The sequence below is a fragment of the Brienomyrus brachyistius genome, chromosome 2, assembly GCF_023856365.1.
Source record: "Brienomyrus brachyistius isolate T26 chromosome 2, BBRACH_0.4, whole genome shotgun sequence".
Lineage (NCBI taxonomy): Eukaryota > Metazoa > Chordata > Actinopteri > Osteoglossiformes > Mormyridae > Brienomyrus > Brienomyrus brachyistius.
This window is the reverse complement of record NC_064534.1, coordinates 13947460-13964135: the sequence shown is the minus strand read 5'-3', so window position 1 is coordinate 13964135 and position 16676 is coordinate 13947460. Positions and strand designations below refer to the sequence as shown.

The 16676-nt window shown below is 38.4% G+C and overlaps 2 protein-coding genes across 3 annotated transcripts in view; one reads left to right on the top strand and one right to left on the bottom strand.

Moving 5' to 3' along the window:
- The window catches only part of tcf7l1b (transcription factor 7 like 1b), a 611697-nt gene that overhangs the window by 77454 nt on the left and 517567 nt on the right, over positions 1-16676 (bottom strand). The window lies entirely within an intron of this gene.
- Positions 13791-16676, top strand: part of ube2d4 (ubiquitin-conjugating enzyme E2D 4 (putative)) — a 13303-nt gene continuing 10417 nt past the window's right edge. Inside the window, exon 1 of the mRNA XM_048980278.1 lies at positions 13791-14015. Coding sequence (XP_048836235.1) covers positions 13992-14015 — 24 coding nt within the window. The 5' untranslated portion in view covers positions 13791-13991. The remainder of the gene's footprint in view (positions 14016-16676) is intronic.

The window sequence follows — 16676 nt, the reverse complement described above, 5'->3', positions numbered from 1 at the left end:
ATACGGTTTATGAATTAGAGCCATACTGAATTGGGGTAGCGGGGCTGGAATGACCCCAACCTTTGAGATAATCCTAGTCCCCCGATATTTTGGGTCAAGTTAGGACATGTTCAGTTCCCTTCTCCTGAAACTGCCTCATTAGTCCATCTAATTCAAAACAATCTCATTTATTTCATTGTGATTAGCCCATATTTTTTATTTGGAATACAGAATTGGAGGCATGAAATTGACAGGTCACAATGTCCAAAGAGTGTGCCCCAAGAATTGGCTCGCAAACAGAATACAATGAATACAGATTTTACTACCACTGCCAAACTACATAGCATACATATGAATATAATATCCTGTGAGATAATTAATTCAGTAATGCAAAAATGAAATAGCTTTAAGGTTTAATTTATGCCACTTGAAAAAAATTTGAGTAAAGAAAACACTTTAGTAAAAGTTCACAATTATTATACAATGTATGATTTTATGATCCTCACTAAGACTAATATCATAGGCTAAAAAGATACCATGTGTTCCATGTCTACTCTGGAATATGACACCTCACACCTTTTTTTCTCGTACTTTGGAAGCTTGCTGAACCTGAAAAATACAGTGTAATGTTTATTATGTATATATTCTGCACTTGAACTATTATTTCTAACTACAGACTGTCTCCGACTTACGATAAATCGCAAATATGTTTTAAAAAAAAAATCTATAAATTTATCTAGAAATTAGTTTCAGGCACCCATATGTCCGCCAGCACTGCGCCACCTAGTGCATGCTTCGTGCCATGCCCATACAATCGTTGCTGCAAGAAAGTACAGCACGACCATCCCACCCTCACACACATCTCCCAGTCTCATTCTCAAACCTAATAGTGAGTGTGTTTATCTTATTCCAACACGTAGGATCTGTCTGTCGCAACGGAGTCCAGTCATACGTCGGGGACAGTCTGTAATTAAAACAGTTTATCTATAGAAATTTGTTCAATTTGTTAAAATGATTAAGATAACGGCTAAATAATACTTCAGCATTTAATTTGAGAGGGACAGAATTACTAGATTTACCCCGTCAGACAGTGCTTACATATCTGGGATATAAAACAGCTGTTAATGAATAATGTCACTGCGGATTACATATGAAAAAGAAACAACTGAAGATGCGTTAGACAGTGACCAGAAACTCTTACTTGCAAAAAGCTCTACTGCTACTTTTTTTCTTCAACTCCACACTTTTCTTGTCCTGCTCAGCTACAGAAATACCTTTAATGACCCTCTTCCTTTGTTTCTTCATATCTCAAACATAATATTTTTAGAATTTGTTTCCAAGAAGGTCAGAATAGTTTATCTGCCTGGTACAGAGAAGGAAACAGGCCAGAGGCTAGAATTACCCCGTCTTATCCTACATAGTTCCGTCTTTGGGTGAAAGGCAAAAAGGTATTTTCAGGCGCCAAAAAAGTGTGGTACAACTTCAAAAATTGTCATTTTCTGTACATTACAAAGTTTCCTGTTTAAATGTAATATTTTCTAAGCAAAAGGTAATGGTTTAATGTAAACAATGTAAATGTTTTTACCTCAATTTACAGAAGACACCCATTAAAATGTCATTCAACGTAACAACAATTTATATACAAAAAATCTTTTGAGACAATGGACTTTTGAAAAGAAGACAGATTACGGATTTAGTTAGCGAGTTTTTTCATGTTTCTACAACAGGATTTCAGGGAGTTATGAACAGAAATACATGAGAAAGATACGCGGCATCGCCGACGATGTCGTCAACCTTAGAGGGTTGAGAACAACAATAAGTAGATGAAATATTACAATACTGTATTTACGTATCACAATGCAGCCCCTAAAACTAATTAATTATAAGTCTTTATACTTTTCCAATATCCTTCCAACCACTGGGTTTTACCCATTTGTCAGCAAGAAGATTTTATAAGGATGGGAAATTCATGTAAAATACAATCAAATTTAGTTTGATCACATCTTCTTTTATATGTATCGTAACAAGTATAAGTGTATTGTTTCATTTTGATATAAATATATCTGTTACATCAAATGACCGTGGTTTGTTACTCTGAATGATGTTTTGTCGAAAAGGGATAAAGTGTATAAGTATTGCTATTTTTCCCATTATTGCAATGTTTTTAGTATTAGTCTGGGTCATTAAATTAGTTTTAATAACATTCCTGAGTAAATGACAGCAGAAGCGGATGTTAAAAAGGAACAAGCATTTTATTCTATAAGGAATGTCTTCTGAAAAGAAGAATGTAATAAATTCCTGATTACTGAGTGATCAGAATTTGCAGCCAAGGCAGCTTGCTTTCTTCTCTAATAGATGAAATGCAAGATTTGATGCAATTATTATTGACATGAACATAAAATTATTGACATGGATTTACACTCTATCTGGTCATGAGGGAAGCAGTCTAAGCAGGCATGCCGAGACCTCACCAGCTACCTCCTCCAGCTCCGCTGAGCTATAATCTCTCCAACATGTCCTGGATCTGCCCTGGGGGTCACTTCCACATTGGAGATGCCTGAACCACCTCAATGGACTCCTGTCAATGCGGAGGAGCAGTGGCTCCTTTGAGCTCCTCCCAAATATCCAAGCTCCTCACCCTATTGCTAAGGCTGAGCCCAGACACTATGCGAAGGAAACTCATTTCTGTTGCTTGTATCCACAATCTCATTCTTCTGTGTGTCATTAACTATGAATGCTTTGTTTGTTAACATGAATGACATGTTGACAAAATGCATTAAAATACTAATATTATTAAGTTGAAAACATACGTCAGTACTAAATATCTCTGATTTATCTGAAATATAAAAACTTAACCTAGTATAACAAACACTTTCACAGTCATTTTTTCATTACGTTAACATGCCAAATGGATTACTCTTGCACAGGACACCAAAAGGTACCGTATATAAATACTGACTCATTTATATAGTGATACTGTCATGCAGTGTAATTGATGACAATGTGCTGTAACAGAGAAGTTGCATTACTCCGAATGACAAAAAACATTAAACCAAATGATGAACCTTCTACTTCAACATATATTTCAGGCTATCAAATTCCTACCTACATCAAACAATGACCTTGACCAATAAAGTTAATTACGGTAATTCACAAAATACAGTATACTTAATTTTCAAAAAAATCTAACAATAGAAGTGTTTTAGGCATTTCACTGAATGACATGCAGGTTTGTAACTTAAGTTACCACAGCACAAAAAAGATTAAATTATCATATATTTAAGAAAGATAAACTTACCTTACTGTAGCACCACATTGGTCTTCATGGGTCCTTTTTATGATGTCACAGACTGTCACATTACAATCAGTTTTTGATATGATTTCAAAATCACTTCTTGATCTTGTTACACTGAATGACCTCTAATGAATGTATTTGGGACAAAGATCCCCTGGTTATTTAAATATTTACGACACGATATTGTCCATTTAATATAACACAGTCAACATTGATTTAAACATGCCAAGTAAGCTAATACATACTTTAACTTGGTATTTCACATGTTTATTTAAAGATGTAATAGTAAAATCAAAGTGTAGGCCATTACACTGAATGACGATTCATCCAGTTTGGAACAATATTTCACATGTATTTTGAAATTTTATTTTCTCAAAAGTTATTTTAAACATTCAAATAGATACTGTAGTTACATGTATATTACATATATAATTTTCATGTGGACACAAAATGGGTACGGGGACCTCTATAACAGGTGCTTCTCGACTTAAGACGGGGTTAAGTGTTGATGAATCCATCATAAGTGGAAAATAGTAAAGTCGAATATAATAAAACTGCTGTCAATTAAATAAATGTAACTGTAAATGTAACTAACCAAATATCAGTAATAGTAGTAAGTAAATGAATACAAGTATATTTCGTTACGCACAAAAAAAACTCGAACAATACATTAATTGCTAAACGCTGTAGAAGATGCTTAAGCTTGCGATCGTTTCGGTAGAAAGTATCATACAACATACGGTTAAGGTCAGAATTATTAGCCCCCCTAATTAAATCACCCTTAATATTTCCATGGAATTGACCCTAACAAAAACTGTTAATACTTGTATTGCTTTCAAAAGAACAAAGGCAAAATATACACAAAGTTTGATTAAGATATATCTATTGATGTGCTGAATTTTAACAAGAAAACTGCAAAATGACAAGGCCAAAATTGTTAGCCCCTCTGTGTTTCTTTCTCTTTCAAGACAAACCTCACCATTCAATTAGCTTTAAAACCAAACCTGAACATTCAATTAACTTTCACACCACACTTGAGTAATCAATCAGCATTGAACTTTACATAAGGAACTGTGGTTAACAAGGCCAGTGGCACTGGAACACTTGGACTACTTTGACACTTTTGGTAAGAAGCAATTTCATCATGCAAAAAAAAAGAAAAAAGAAATTAGTCTGGACCTCAGAAAGCGGATAGTAGAAGCTCATCATGAGGGTGAAGACTACACTGCCATTTCCAAGCATTTAACAGTGTCTAGAACAGCTGTACGATGCATCATTGCAAAGCACCAGGAGACAAAATCTGTTGCAAATAAACCTGGGTGAGACCGTAAGCACAAGATTTTAAAAACTTTGGAGAGAAAAATAATCATAGATGTCAATAAGGATCTCCGCCTCTCTGCCAAGGTGATTGTTGCTGAGCTGGCCTCTTCTGGAGTTGATGTGTCAAGGAAGACAGTTGTGAGAGCTCTTCACCGTGGAGGACTTCAAGATCACTGTCCAAGGAAAACTCCAATGCTGAGTGCCCAACTGAAGTTTGCCCATGAACATTTGAAATATGGTAATGAGTTTTGGACGTCTGTTCTTTGGTCTGATGAGACTACAATGAGAAAGGCCACATTATTGACCGTTAAATGTCTGGGGGGCTAATAATTTTGACCTTGTCATTTTTCAGTTTTCTTGTTAAAATTCAGGACATCAGTAAACTCTTAATCAAACTTTGTGTAGATTTTATCTGTGTACTTTTGGAAGCAATACATGTATTAACAGTTTTTGTCATGGTCATATCCATGAAAATATTAAGGGTTTTGTGTGATTTCATTAGGGGGGCTAATAGTTCTGACATTAATTGTATTGTTAGCCCGGGAATATGTCAAAAGTCAAAGTTGTCGGAATGTGCATAGCTCTCGCCCCAGCGTAGTCTTCATATCGTAACTCGAACTATCGTAACGCTAAAGGCACCTATTTGTGACCGCCTACCTACTGCGGACGCCACACGGTGCGTGTGGCTGTTGTGACGTTAAATTCGCCACTGCGGCCGAGCGCGGCGTCATTTTATTACGGTCGCTCTAAAATCAAAACAACGTGGACGGTCCATTCTGTGACGCAAGCGCGCCTCAATCGTTCATTGGCCAGGAGAAAGTCAGAAAGGACATCGGACCAAAGATTGTATATAAGCACCGTTCCTGCCCTCTGCGATCAGATTGATAAGAAACATGATGACCGGGTCGGACGAAAAGTTAGCTGAAGTCCGAAAATACCGGAATTCATATGATTACTCGCATCGGGATTATAAAGATTCCAAGATGGCTGTACTCTCGTGGCAAGAAATAGGCAAGACTCTGTGCTTGGAAGAGCAATTCTGCCGAAGCAAGTGGAAAAACCTACGGGACAGATATGTTAAAGCAAAAAGGAAAGTAAAACCAAGGAGTGGAGATCCCGGGAGAGAGAACCTATTTTTCAGTGTCTTTCATGGCTCTCTGAGTTTGTTAAACATCGGGAAAGAGAGGCGAAGTTTCCACATTCACAGGTAAGCTCATCACTCAGGATAAATTATGTTCTGTACATCACCCGTGTATCTGATTGTAGCCGACACCTCTATCTGGCTGACTGACACGTTATTCATATAGATTTCAAAAGTCAAAAGCTTTATTGTTGTTGGCACAAACCTGAGGGATATATCATATATTCAAAGCGAGTTTACCCCTCTTGCGCTACCGCGTACGGTGGCGTGGCGCTGTAGGGCCAAGCTGCTCACGTTTATGAAGTGTTATATTAAAAATTAGTATTTTACTAATACTTACCATGCACTGTGTGCTTTACAGTACGTAAGGACATAGACGGGTACATGGCGTTGCAGTTAGAAATGTGAATTTTATTTTAGTTTGCAGCCATCATATAGTGGTACTCCAGCAGCTGTGGAAAGCCCGTTTTGCCGTCATTTCATTTCTAGAGGATGTGACAAATTCAGTTGTAACTAGTTTACAATTCCTGTTCAAAATTCAAAACGTTTTTCTCGTTCATTTCAAAGGGAGTTGGAATTTGAACTAGTTGAAATGTCAATTTCTGATATCAGGAATTCAGTTGCATCGAGTTATAATTAAAATTTGAATTGCAACTAGTTGCAGTTGAATTTCTGGTATGAGAAATTGACATTTTAAGTCTTTCATATTTTAATTTTGATATCAACAATTAACTTATCTAGTTAAAACTGAATTATTGATATCAAAAATTGGAACCAATGTACTACGATATATGGACAAAAGTATTGGGACATACATCTGTCGTTGAATTCAGGTGTTTCATTCAGACCCATTGCAACAGGTGTATAAAATCCAAGCACTTAGCCATGCAGTCAGGTTTACAAACATTTGTGAAAGAATATGTCATTCTGAAGAGCTCAGTGAATTCAAGCTTGGTATTGTCATAGAATGCCACCTTTGCAATAAGTCAGTCTGTGAAATGTCTTCATCATCCAGGTAGGTGCTACACAATGGTGGTGGGTGTCTTGAAAAGTGTTATATAAATGTAACAGTCACTTAATCATTTCATTCAAGTCAGAGCATGACTGTAGGTGGGGATGTAACTGGAGTGGAGGGAGGTCACCCTTGACCCAGAGTCCAAGGCTCTCTACATGCAGTGGGGGGCCCTTGAGGTGCACGAGGGGTTGCTGTACCAGCGCTGGCGGTTCCCAGATGGAGAGAGGCTGCTACGTGTGCTCAAGAGCCTCTGTTCCTCAGTCTTGACAGTGGTGCACGGTGTGACAGGAGCTGGGCACTTCAGAACATCAGGAAGGTTGAGGAAGCTGCTTCGCCACTTGTACTGACCTGGCTGCAGCCAGGACACGGAACTGTTTGTGCACTCCTGTGACGTATACATCGCCCAGAAGGGCCCAAGCCACCTGTATTGTGCATCCATGCAGCAGGATCAGTTGGGGGCACCTTTTGAGAGGGTCGGTGTGGACTTCTTGGGTCCCTTTTTCACATCAATGCTGGGAACTGCTACGTGCTTGTGGCTATGGACGACTTCACCAAGGGGCCCAAGGCGTACATGGTCCCTGACTAAATTACAGCAGCCACAGCCGAAAAGCTCAAGTTGTTGTTCTGCTGCTTCGCTGTCCTGGAGGAGCTGCGCAGTGACCAGGGGTACAATTTCAAGGCACGGGTGTTTGTGGAGACCTGCAAGTGACTGGGAATATTGAAGATCCGCAACACCCCCCCTTCACCCTAAAAGTGATTGATGGTCTGGTGGAGCAGTTTAACTGCACATTCACCATGCAGCTTGCTATCTTTGTTGCCGACCGCCATTGTGACTGGGACCCCCACGTGCCCCCGGTCCTATGGGCTTACTGATTAAAACCTAATTATTTTGGTTACCGGCATGCCATGCACCACTCTGCGAGAATGTGCAATATATAAATGTATATGTAATGTGTGTGTTCATGTATTAACATTGTAAATGATGTGTTTAATATTTTACTGTACAATGCTTATTTGCATCAATGTCTACCCCGAGTTTGAGAGTTATGTGTGTAATTCTCTCCTTCCCTGTCTGTGCTGCTGTTGGTTATCACTGGCAGTGTGCTGTTACTGTAATAAAGTCGAGGCTTCTGTTTTTAAAGAGTTGCCATCTCTTATTTAAAATGACTCCGGCATGTTAAAATATAAATGTCAGTGTTTTCGAACTTCAGATTCAGACCTAAGCTAATCTTTCTTTGACTGTGTTTGCCATGTTTGTTCTCAGTGTAACCGGAATGTACACAAAAACCTTTTGTGCTCTATCTTCGCTCCAGTGTCCTTTCTGATTTCCTGCTATACTCAGGACAGACGCTCTGCTTTGTACCCCATGCCCATGTGTGTGGCCCTCACACTGAACCAGCCCATCACTTCTCTATAGTTGTTCCTATATAATAAATTATCAATTTACAAAATTGGAAGACATTCAAAACATTTTACAAAGTGAATTGTGGAATAAGACTTGCACAGTGACAAACAGCTTGACACAAGCAGATAGGAGGGAATCAGACAAACATTTTATCTTTCAGGTAACTCAAACTTATTCCAGTGTCAAAGTTTTTGTGTATTTACAATGTCTAAATATGTCAGAAAATATGTTTAACACAGAAATATTTGCTTTTTAAATGGTGAATTATAGAATATATATGGAAAGAATTAAGAGCAGATTGATAATATAGGCTTCATCAGAACTGAAAACTGGTTTGCTAGTATTTGAAACTCCAAATAGAATGTCTAATACTTCCAGCTTAAAATTTCAATGATTCTCTAAATAAGAGGCAGTTTTTATATTCCCAGCATAACTGAATCACTGTTACATCTGAAAGTACAGAGGGTACTTGTGCCTTTCTTGAATCTGGCTACCTTACAATTAACTGGGTAACAGTAGTGAAGAGTCGTTAGTTATTTGTCTTATTTTTATTTGGACTGAGAAACTTGCAAATGGGGTCTTCTTGCTCAACCTTTGCAGCACGAATTTTGCCACATCAGCCATGCATACTATGGCACTATCTGCAGTAGGTACGATTACAAAGAGTGGTATGGATGCAATATTTAAAAAAAAGAGTTAAACTAATTGAGCATTATGTATGTACAAGGTAGAGTTATTATCATTAACATTTTCATAAACTGAATTTTTAATAAACAAACTATAAATATTCCTTCCCAAACTAACTGAAATAAAAGCAAATGTGAAATACTTTGCCTTACTGTTTTTTCAATAATGTTCAGTTAAAGCAATTAATTGTTTGTGTTGGGGTCTTTCATGCAATCCACTACAACAATATAAATGGCCAATGGCACCACATAGACATTTTGTAGTAGCCAGCAAAGTCCTGTCACTTTCCATCTCTCCATTGAAATAAAATTACTACAACTTAAACTGAAACTAAAATAACACTAAACAATCAAAATTTGTTCTCCCCATGTCGTCGTGGGGTTTCCTCTGGGTACTCCTGTTTCCCCGCACAGTCCAAATTGGAGTTAATTGGAGTTGCTAAACTGCCTGTAGGAATGCATGTGTGAGTGAACAGTGTGTCAGTGTGCCTTGTGATCAGCTGCCCCCCCCCCCCCCATCATGGGTTGTTCCCTGCCTTGTGCCCATTGCTTCCATGATAGGCTCCAGACCCCCCGCGACCCAGTAGGAAAATGGATGGGTGGGTGCAGCCCTAGAAGACTTTTTAATCCCGTAACTAGGAATCATATAAATCCCGATATCTCTGGACTTCCTTAGCTGACGTTTCTCCAAAGCCGTGTTAGTTTTCAGTCTGATCAGTGACGATAAAAAAGGTTTGTATACAATCATTGGCCATATCTCCTTTCTGACTCTGCTTGTATTCCCCTGTCCAATGCCAGGGTTGTTCATGGCTGCCCCTGCATCTAAAATTACATTAGTGCAGCCCTGTGTGCAGTGGCATGTTCATGTCTGCAAGAAGTGTGAAGCAGCCGTAAGAAATTCCATGTCAGTTTAGGTACCATTTTACGTTGCAGTCAGGGTTAGCTTACCCTGCTCTATTAAGTTAACTCTGGGTATGTAAAACTTGTGTTATAGTATACTCCACAGTATGCGTGTGGATTGACAGTTGAAGTTATGACTGTGTGCATGTTTATGTGTCTATGGGTGAGGAGGTGATAATGGAGAAAGTTGAGTGAAGCTGTGATGTGGTTGTCTTAATGATAATAATTGATACTTTTATTGATCCCCATGAGGAAATTTGCCTTTTTTTATACCTCCCTCAACTTGCTCTTTGTAGAGTAAGCCATCTGTGAAGGGTGGCCACCTGTTGGGATGCCCAGGGAGCTGGGGGTTAAGGGCCTTGCTCAAGGAGCCGCAGATGCACTGATGTTGGTTTTGAATCAATGACCATCTGATAACATGCACACAGGCTTAGCCCACTGAGCCACACACTGCCTGTCTTTTATTAATCTGTACTTAGTCTCTTGAAGGAATCTCAAGAAGAGCATGATGGCCTCATGGATTCAGTTTCTGGACACCATTTGAGCAAAAGTCCTGTCATGTGTAGTGAAGAGCAACCCATGTCATCTACCCACATCACATCACCATTGCCAAGCCAGTCCATGTTATCAGATGAGATGAAGCAGGTACTTCTAACTGCTAGTGGACAGCAATCTGAAACCACCTCCATTTCAAGTACATCTGCCTTCATTCCTGTACCATCTTTCACAAACATTACACCTCAAGAGGCGAGTTCCCCTCTGCATGACACTGGACAGGCCAGACAACAGAAGCGGAAACCTGATGCACCAGATGGTTAAACAACTTGAAGAACTTGCAGGCGAAAAAGGAACTCTTTACACACAGCCAGACGAGGACAGTCGTTTCTTTTTCGCTATAGCGGATTTAGCAAAAAGATTACCACCACAGCAGAGCAATTTGGCGAAACTCAAGGTTCATCAGATGATTTTTGAAACAGTGGAGTAGTATGAGGACAATCGCTTCTTTTTTGCTATGGCGGATTTAGCAAAAAAATTACCACCACGCCACAGAAATTTAGCAAAACTCAAGATCCATCAGATGCTTTTTGAAATGGTGGAGGAGTATGAGGACGGACAAGAGAGGGTGTCCACACCCAAGGCAGAAACATAATGGTGTGTTCTCTGTTTTGTTAATTTTAAGAATTTTTATTGTTGCGAATTTGTAAAATATGTGAACAGTCTTGCTTGTGCAGAATAAAACAGAAGTATCAAAGTTTAACTGTCGATCTGCATTTATTTACTGACAACAGACAAAGATACAAGGTACATGTCACTTGCAAAACCCTTGGCACACTCACTCATAAAGCATGGTAGAATGGCCAAATAACCACAAATGTACCAAACAGTAGTAACAGGGTCACTTGTAGACATTGCGTGTAAAGTATATTCACACACACACACTCTTACATGTCATCTGATTAACATTGGTAATATTGTGCGCTAGCTTATATGAACACATGGTATATTCTCAGTGTATCAAAATGAAGTGAGGGGAAAAAATTTTACATTTGTAACTAACACCAAATACCTGTCTTATTGTACTGTAAATGCATAATGCAGAGTAAAATACAGTAGACTGTACTGATTTTTAATATAACATACATACCACACTTAAATGTGACTTGCAAACCATGATAGGCAGTTGGCACATTTCCCATTCTCACTGTCTTCATGCAAATGATTCATTTTATCATCCAACAGAAAATGAAACAGAGAATGGCAAGTGGAAATTGGTCCTGTTACATATACATAAGGATTGAATAATGACTAGAATTTGAATTGTCTTTTGTTCATCACTATGTGGATTATTAAAAGACTGATGTTACTTATCATTGTTTTTTTTTATTATTCATGGAAGTGCTTCTGGACATACACTTTCAGAAAACCATAGGTTTCAATAATAGACACCATTAGGCACTAATTTATTTAGCCCCTTGGAATTACATTGTCCTGTCATGACAGAAGGCCAGTGGGTGGCAGAAAAATGGTTTCTGAGGACATGGATTGTATGTGGTGGCTTGATCCTCAAAAGCTGTCCTGCATCACGCAGGATGTTGCCACCACTTCCCAAGCTAAACTTCTGCAAAGGTCTGCATATGTCATGCTACCGTGGCACGCGCTGCATTCAGTACATATGAGGAAGTTGTCAAGGGTAATACAGGCCTTCATCATGCATCTGGAGAACATTCAATGGGGTGTCCCAGGACTCTCTGCCAGGCAAAATAAACAGTAGATATGAACCAGCCGTTAGCTAGCCAATTTCATACAACATTCAAGACAAATTGAAATTGACTTGTTCAGCTTTGACCAGCCCTGGTCAGAAGGAGGAATACATCATAGTCAATCAAAAGAATATTTTCCCATTATACTTAAATCAGTAAGTGTGTTTGAGTCATACTCCCTGCTTATTGCAAGATTTGTAAAAAAAAAAAATTAAAAATAAAAAAAACATTTTGTTATATTTTACAAGTAGACTATCAAAGAGCACTGAGTCCTATAAGATAATTGCAAGCTGACATACCAGCTTTTGTTTTTGGATTTCTCTGAAAATTATGCTTGAAACGGATTCAGTGCAACCCTCCCTACATTAATGAGGCTATACATTAGCATAATGGTTATGGAAGTGGAATTAATCAGTTACCAAAAAGCTGCAGATTTAAAGTCGCGGATCCTGCTATTGTTTAACGTGCTATTCTTTCAACCCCACTGGTGGTGAAATCTCCTTCCTCTCTCAAACACAAACTTTAGTTCTTTATCTCTTCATTTCTTTGAAATTTCCATCATCCCAGAAAGAGGAATTTCTTCAAACTTTTGGTCATTATAAAACTCCAGTGCATGAAGATAATAACAACCCGAAACTGAGGAAATAATGATTTCAACAGTTTGAAAGATTGGTAGATTAAGTACATGAATGATAATTGAATGGAACCATCCATAAGCGGCCACTGACCATGGAGGCAGGTATTCTGAGAAACAGAATTTAGATTGGATGTGACAGATAACACAAAGACTAGCAGAAAATTTCAGAACCAACAAAGATTTAAGTGAAAAACAAGAACATGCATGGTGCAAATAGACAAAATTTCTCAGTGCTGTTTTCACCTAAACTTACTGTAAGTAAGAGTAATAAGTAAGACTGTCATTGCTTTGCTTCCTTTGTAATTAAAAGGTATTTTGCATTATTTTGCCGCTGCCCAAGTGCCTTTTATCAATTCTTTTATGTGTACCGCTGTAAAACAGTGCTGAGACAAAGACTTGTCAGGCCTCAATTACAGAAACAAAGAGGCGTTTATCGGGCTCCTCCATAATGAATAACTGGTAAAGAACATGCAAAAAAATCAACCCCCAGGAACACTTTAGCTTACCATGGCTGCATCCCATAAACACTGAACACTTCATCAAGTGTCCCCAGATTTACATTATGGCCATCATAACTATATAACTATAACAGGTTGAATGGGGGGTACACATTCACCCTTGAGTACACTATCTTAGACATAAACAAATGTAACAATTTGGTAACAATACACATAAGTGGGGAGGGACATTTCCCTGCATAGACCAGCATAATGCCAGTTGGTTATATCAGCATATATTGTGTTTTGGAGCTGGTGGACCAGCATTTTTAATGCAATATTGTTGTTGAACCAGCTTCATACTGTATGCAGATAGGTACACTACGTTTTGCATTGTCACAAAACTATCATAATGCAATGTTTTGAGATTTAATGGGGCAAATATACTTAGGCAGCCAGGAACCTTGCTTTCTCAAGTGTGTCCATTTTCATCTCAGAATGCAGTCCTTTGCATAAATTGAAGAAACATACGTTAATGATTTTTTGGAAAAAATTCTATTTCAAATGATTTCCAAGAAGAAGAGAAAGAAGTCATGATCATGTCATGCTTATATTCGTAACGGACTACAAACCCCGCCGGTGCCGCGCTCCAGATGAGCGTGCCGTTGTCCGCTCGCGGGATTTCTCGCGGTATCACCTCGCGGCTGTCTAGCGGCGCTGGATGCTGGTGTCACCGGCGAGAGGAGAGCGGATGAGGGAGACCGGGACCTGGCGTGCGGACAGAGGCTTAAAACACAGGCGTTCATCCTGCGATACTGACAAGGGATTCTAGATATACTTCAAAATCACCGTGTGTCACTTTTATGTATAATACTATCTTTCTCACGGACCTATATTAAGTATAATAAACCAGCGATGGCGTTGAAAAGAATTCAAAAGGTTAGTCTTTTTCTTGTTTATTTTTTCATTATTAATTTTGCCCACTTGCTTTGCTGACTAGATAGCTTTTTTATTCATTTTCCTGAATCAGCTGCACTGGATTGGATAAGCTAAACATTTTTCTCTAGAAAGGTCAGAAAGAAGAAGGAGAAAAGACACAAAGAGCAGCGGTCAGTGAACGGTGTGGTGGTACTGGCGCATCAGAGCGACACTGGCTTGATAGCTAGCGCCGTTTTCACTCTGTTTTTTCTGTTACTTCACCTCTTCTACCCTGTTACCGGGCGAATTATCGCTTCAGATTACGTTGTTTCGAAGAGGCTGGTGGTGAGTGGGATAAGATACGGAGATTTTTCGCTGGGGGTGGGGGTGTGTTATGAATGACTGAAGGCTGGTGCGCATGCGTGATGGATGACAGCTGGACGTGCCTTGCCAAACACTCAACCCCAGTGTCAACGTGGCCATATATGGAGTGGCAAATGGGGCACTGGGGCGGTTGTGGGTATTTTTAACGGAATTAGCGACGTGTTCGTGTGCCCGGGGCCTTTGGCTGCGGAGGTACACCGTGACAAAATAAGTAAACGATCATCTCATGGAATGAAATTCCGCTAGGAGGCCGCCAGATTGATACAGTCCTCCGCATCCACCATGACAATGAGTGAATCCTCTTCATCTAAATTACCCACCGACTGTCCGAAAACCACACTTGACAGCTGTCCCAGAAAAGTGCCTTTGAGTGTATTAGCGTCAGAAACCCACGTGTGTCTGTAAGGTGACCGTACGTAGGTAGATAGGACATCTAATAGTTGTTGGGTTTTGCAAAACGAACAGTAGCCCATTGTTTAGGTTTTTATATGGGGTGAGTTGGGGGAGGGGTCTTTGTAAATGCACTCCTTGCTGTATATATACATTGATACTTTTTTTGTCCACAAAAAAATGAGTTTTCCATTGCATATACAAGTTCTTTTATGTTGGATGTATTGTATAAGGCCCAGAGAGAACTAGTTTGGCAGTACTCGTCCTTGTTTTGTTGTTTTGTCTAGTGTGTAGAGAACAGTTACAGCTGTTTTTTTTAAGGGCTAGAGGATTATGTGTTATTTCATTATTGCTTTTCACTACAAGCTTCCACAATGTAATACAGAACTAAGACGTCTATTTATAATTTTATGTAAATTATTTTTGTGCATATTGTATAATAAATCTACCCAGGTAGTCTACTGAGGCATGTCTTAAAATTTAATCTCAACCCACTTTCGTAAAGTTCCAATGACAAAAACCACTTTAGGTGAACTAATTATTTAGCATTATTTTGCTCTGATGTATTAAGTCACAAAGTTTAATCGATATCCAGGTTGATGCATAAAAGAGTTTTACAAACAGTGATTTATATTTTCTTTTAAGTTCACCTAAAAATGAACATTTATTATATTTGTTTTAGTATTTCACTAGCAATTTGTGGGAACTAACCGTAAAACTATTTTACTATAAGGAAAAGTAAAAATAGTAATAAATGCAGAGGAGATCTGTTTATATTACGAGCAGGAAACAAATCAAGTCAAAATGAACAGAGATCCAGTAATGAGTCTGTTCTAGATCTGCTTTATTCATTCCAGGTGAATGTGGAGGAAAGCGAGAAAGGACAGGAAAAGAAGAGTGTAGCATTAAGGATGTAGTAGTGCTATTCATCTTTGCAGGCTACTGCTTGCAGATGTGCCCTTTACTTGAAAAGTACATCCAATTAAAAGAACCTGCCTTATTTGACGTGATGCTTGTAATTCTCAATGAATTTACTAAATTTAGGATGCAGTAAACGTCAGTTTATAACTTATTCTACCCTCAGTCCCAATACAACACAAAATCTGAGTGAAAATATAGGGGAAATGCTATAGTTCTGTTGCCTTATTATATTATTATTATACTAATTTTTTTTTTTATCTGCTACAGAAATTTAAATTTTGAATTAACTTCAATATATTGGGAGCTATCAAGATAAGCATTTTTTTATATCAATGTCTCATTTTGAATATTGAAACATATTTGGACCAGCATTCTGGAGAGATCTTTATTAATCTTTTTACAGTTGAATGTATTCTTCAGTCATGAGTATCACAAGAGTAATAAAAGAAATTAACGCTTTCATTTTTGGCTTCAAATATTTCAAATGTTGTACCCTCCCTCCATGACCCTGCACTTTATAAATGATAATGGAAAATGGATTGGATGAATGTAAATATTTCAGCTAATTGTTCATGCAGGGTTAATGTATAAGCTCAATGGGAATGATAACCAGGGCCCGTATTCACAAAGCATCGTCGAAAAATAATGGGCGTGTCAGTCCTAAATGGAGGACTCCTAAGTTTTTGGACTGAGAGAAATTCACCCTTAGTGTTAAAAGCAGCACTCAAGTTTAGAAGAACCAAGAAGTAGCCGAGAGGACTCCTAAATCACTAAGACCAATCCACAAACGGTTGCAAAATGGAGGGATGATTATTAAAACCATGATGATTTTTTCTTTTTCTTTATATCTCAGGCAGATCACCATCCAATTGACATGTGTATATTGATTACATGAAAATAAGGTAATAAAACGGACATCATTATTTACTGAATTTTATTGACAATTGCAAAATACAGAACAGCTGTTTCAAACGCTTTCCAAATTAT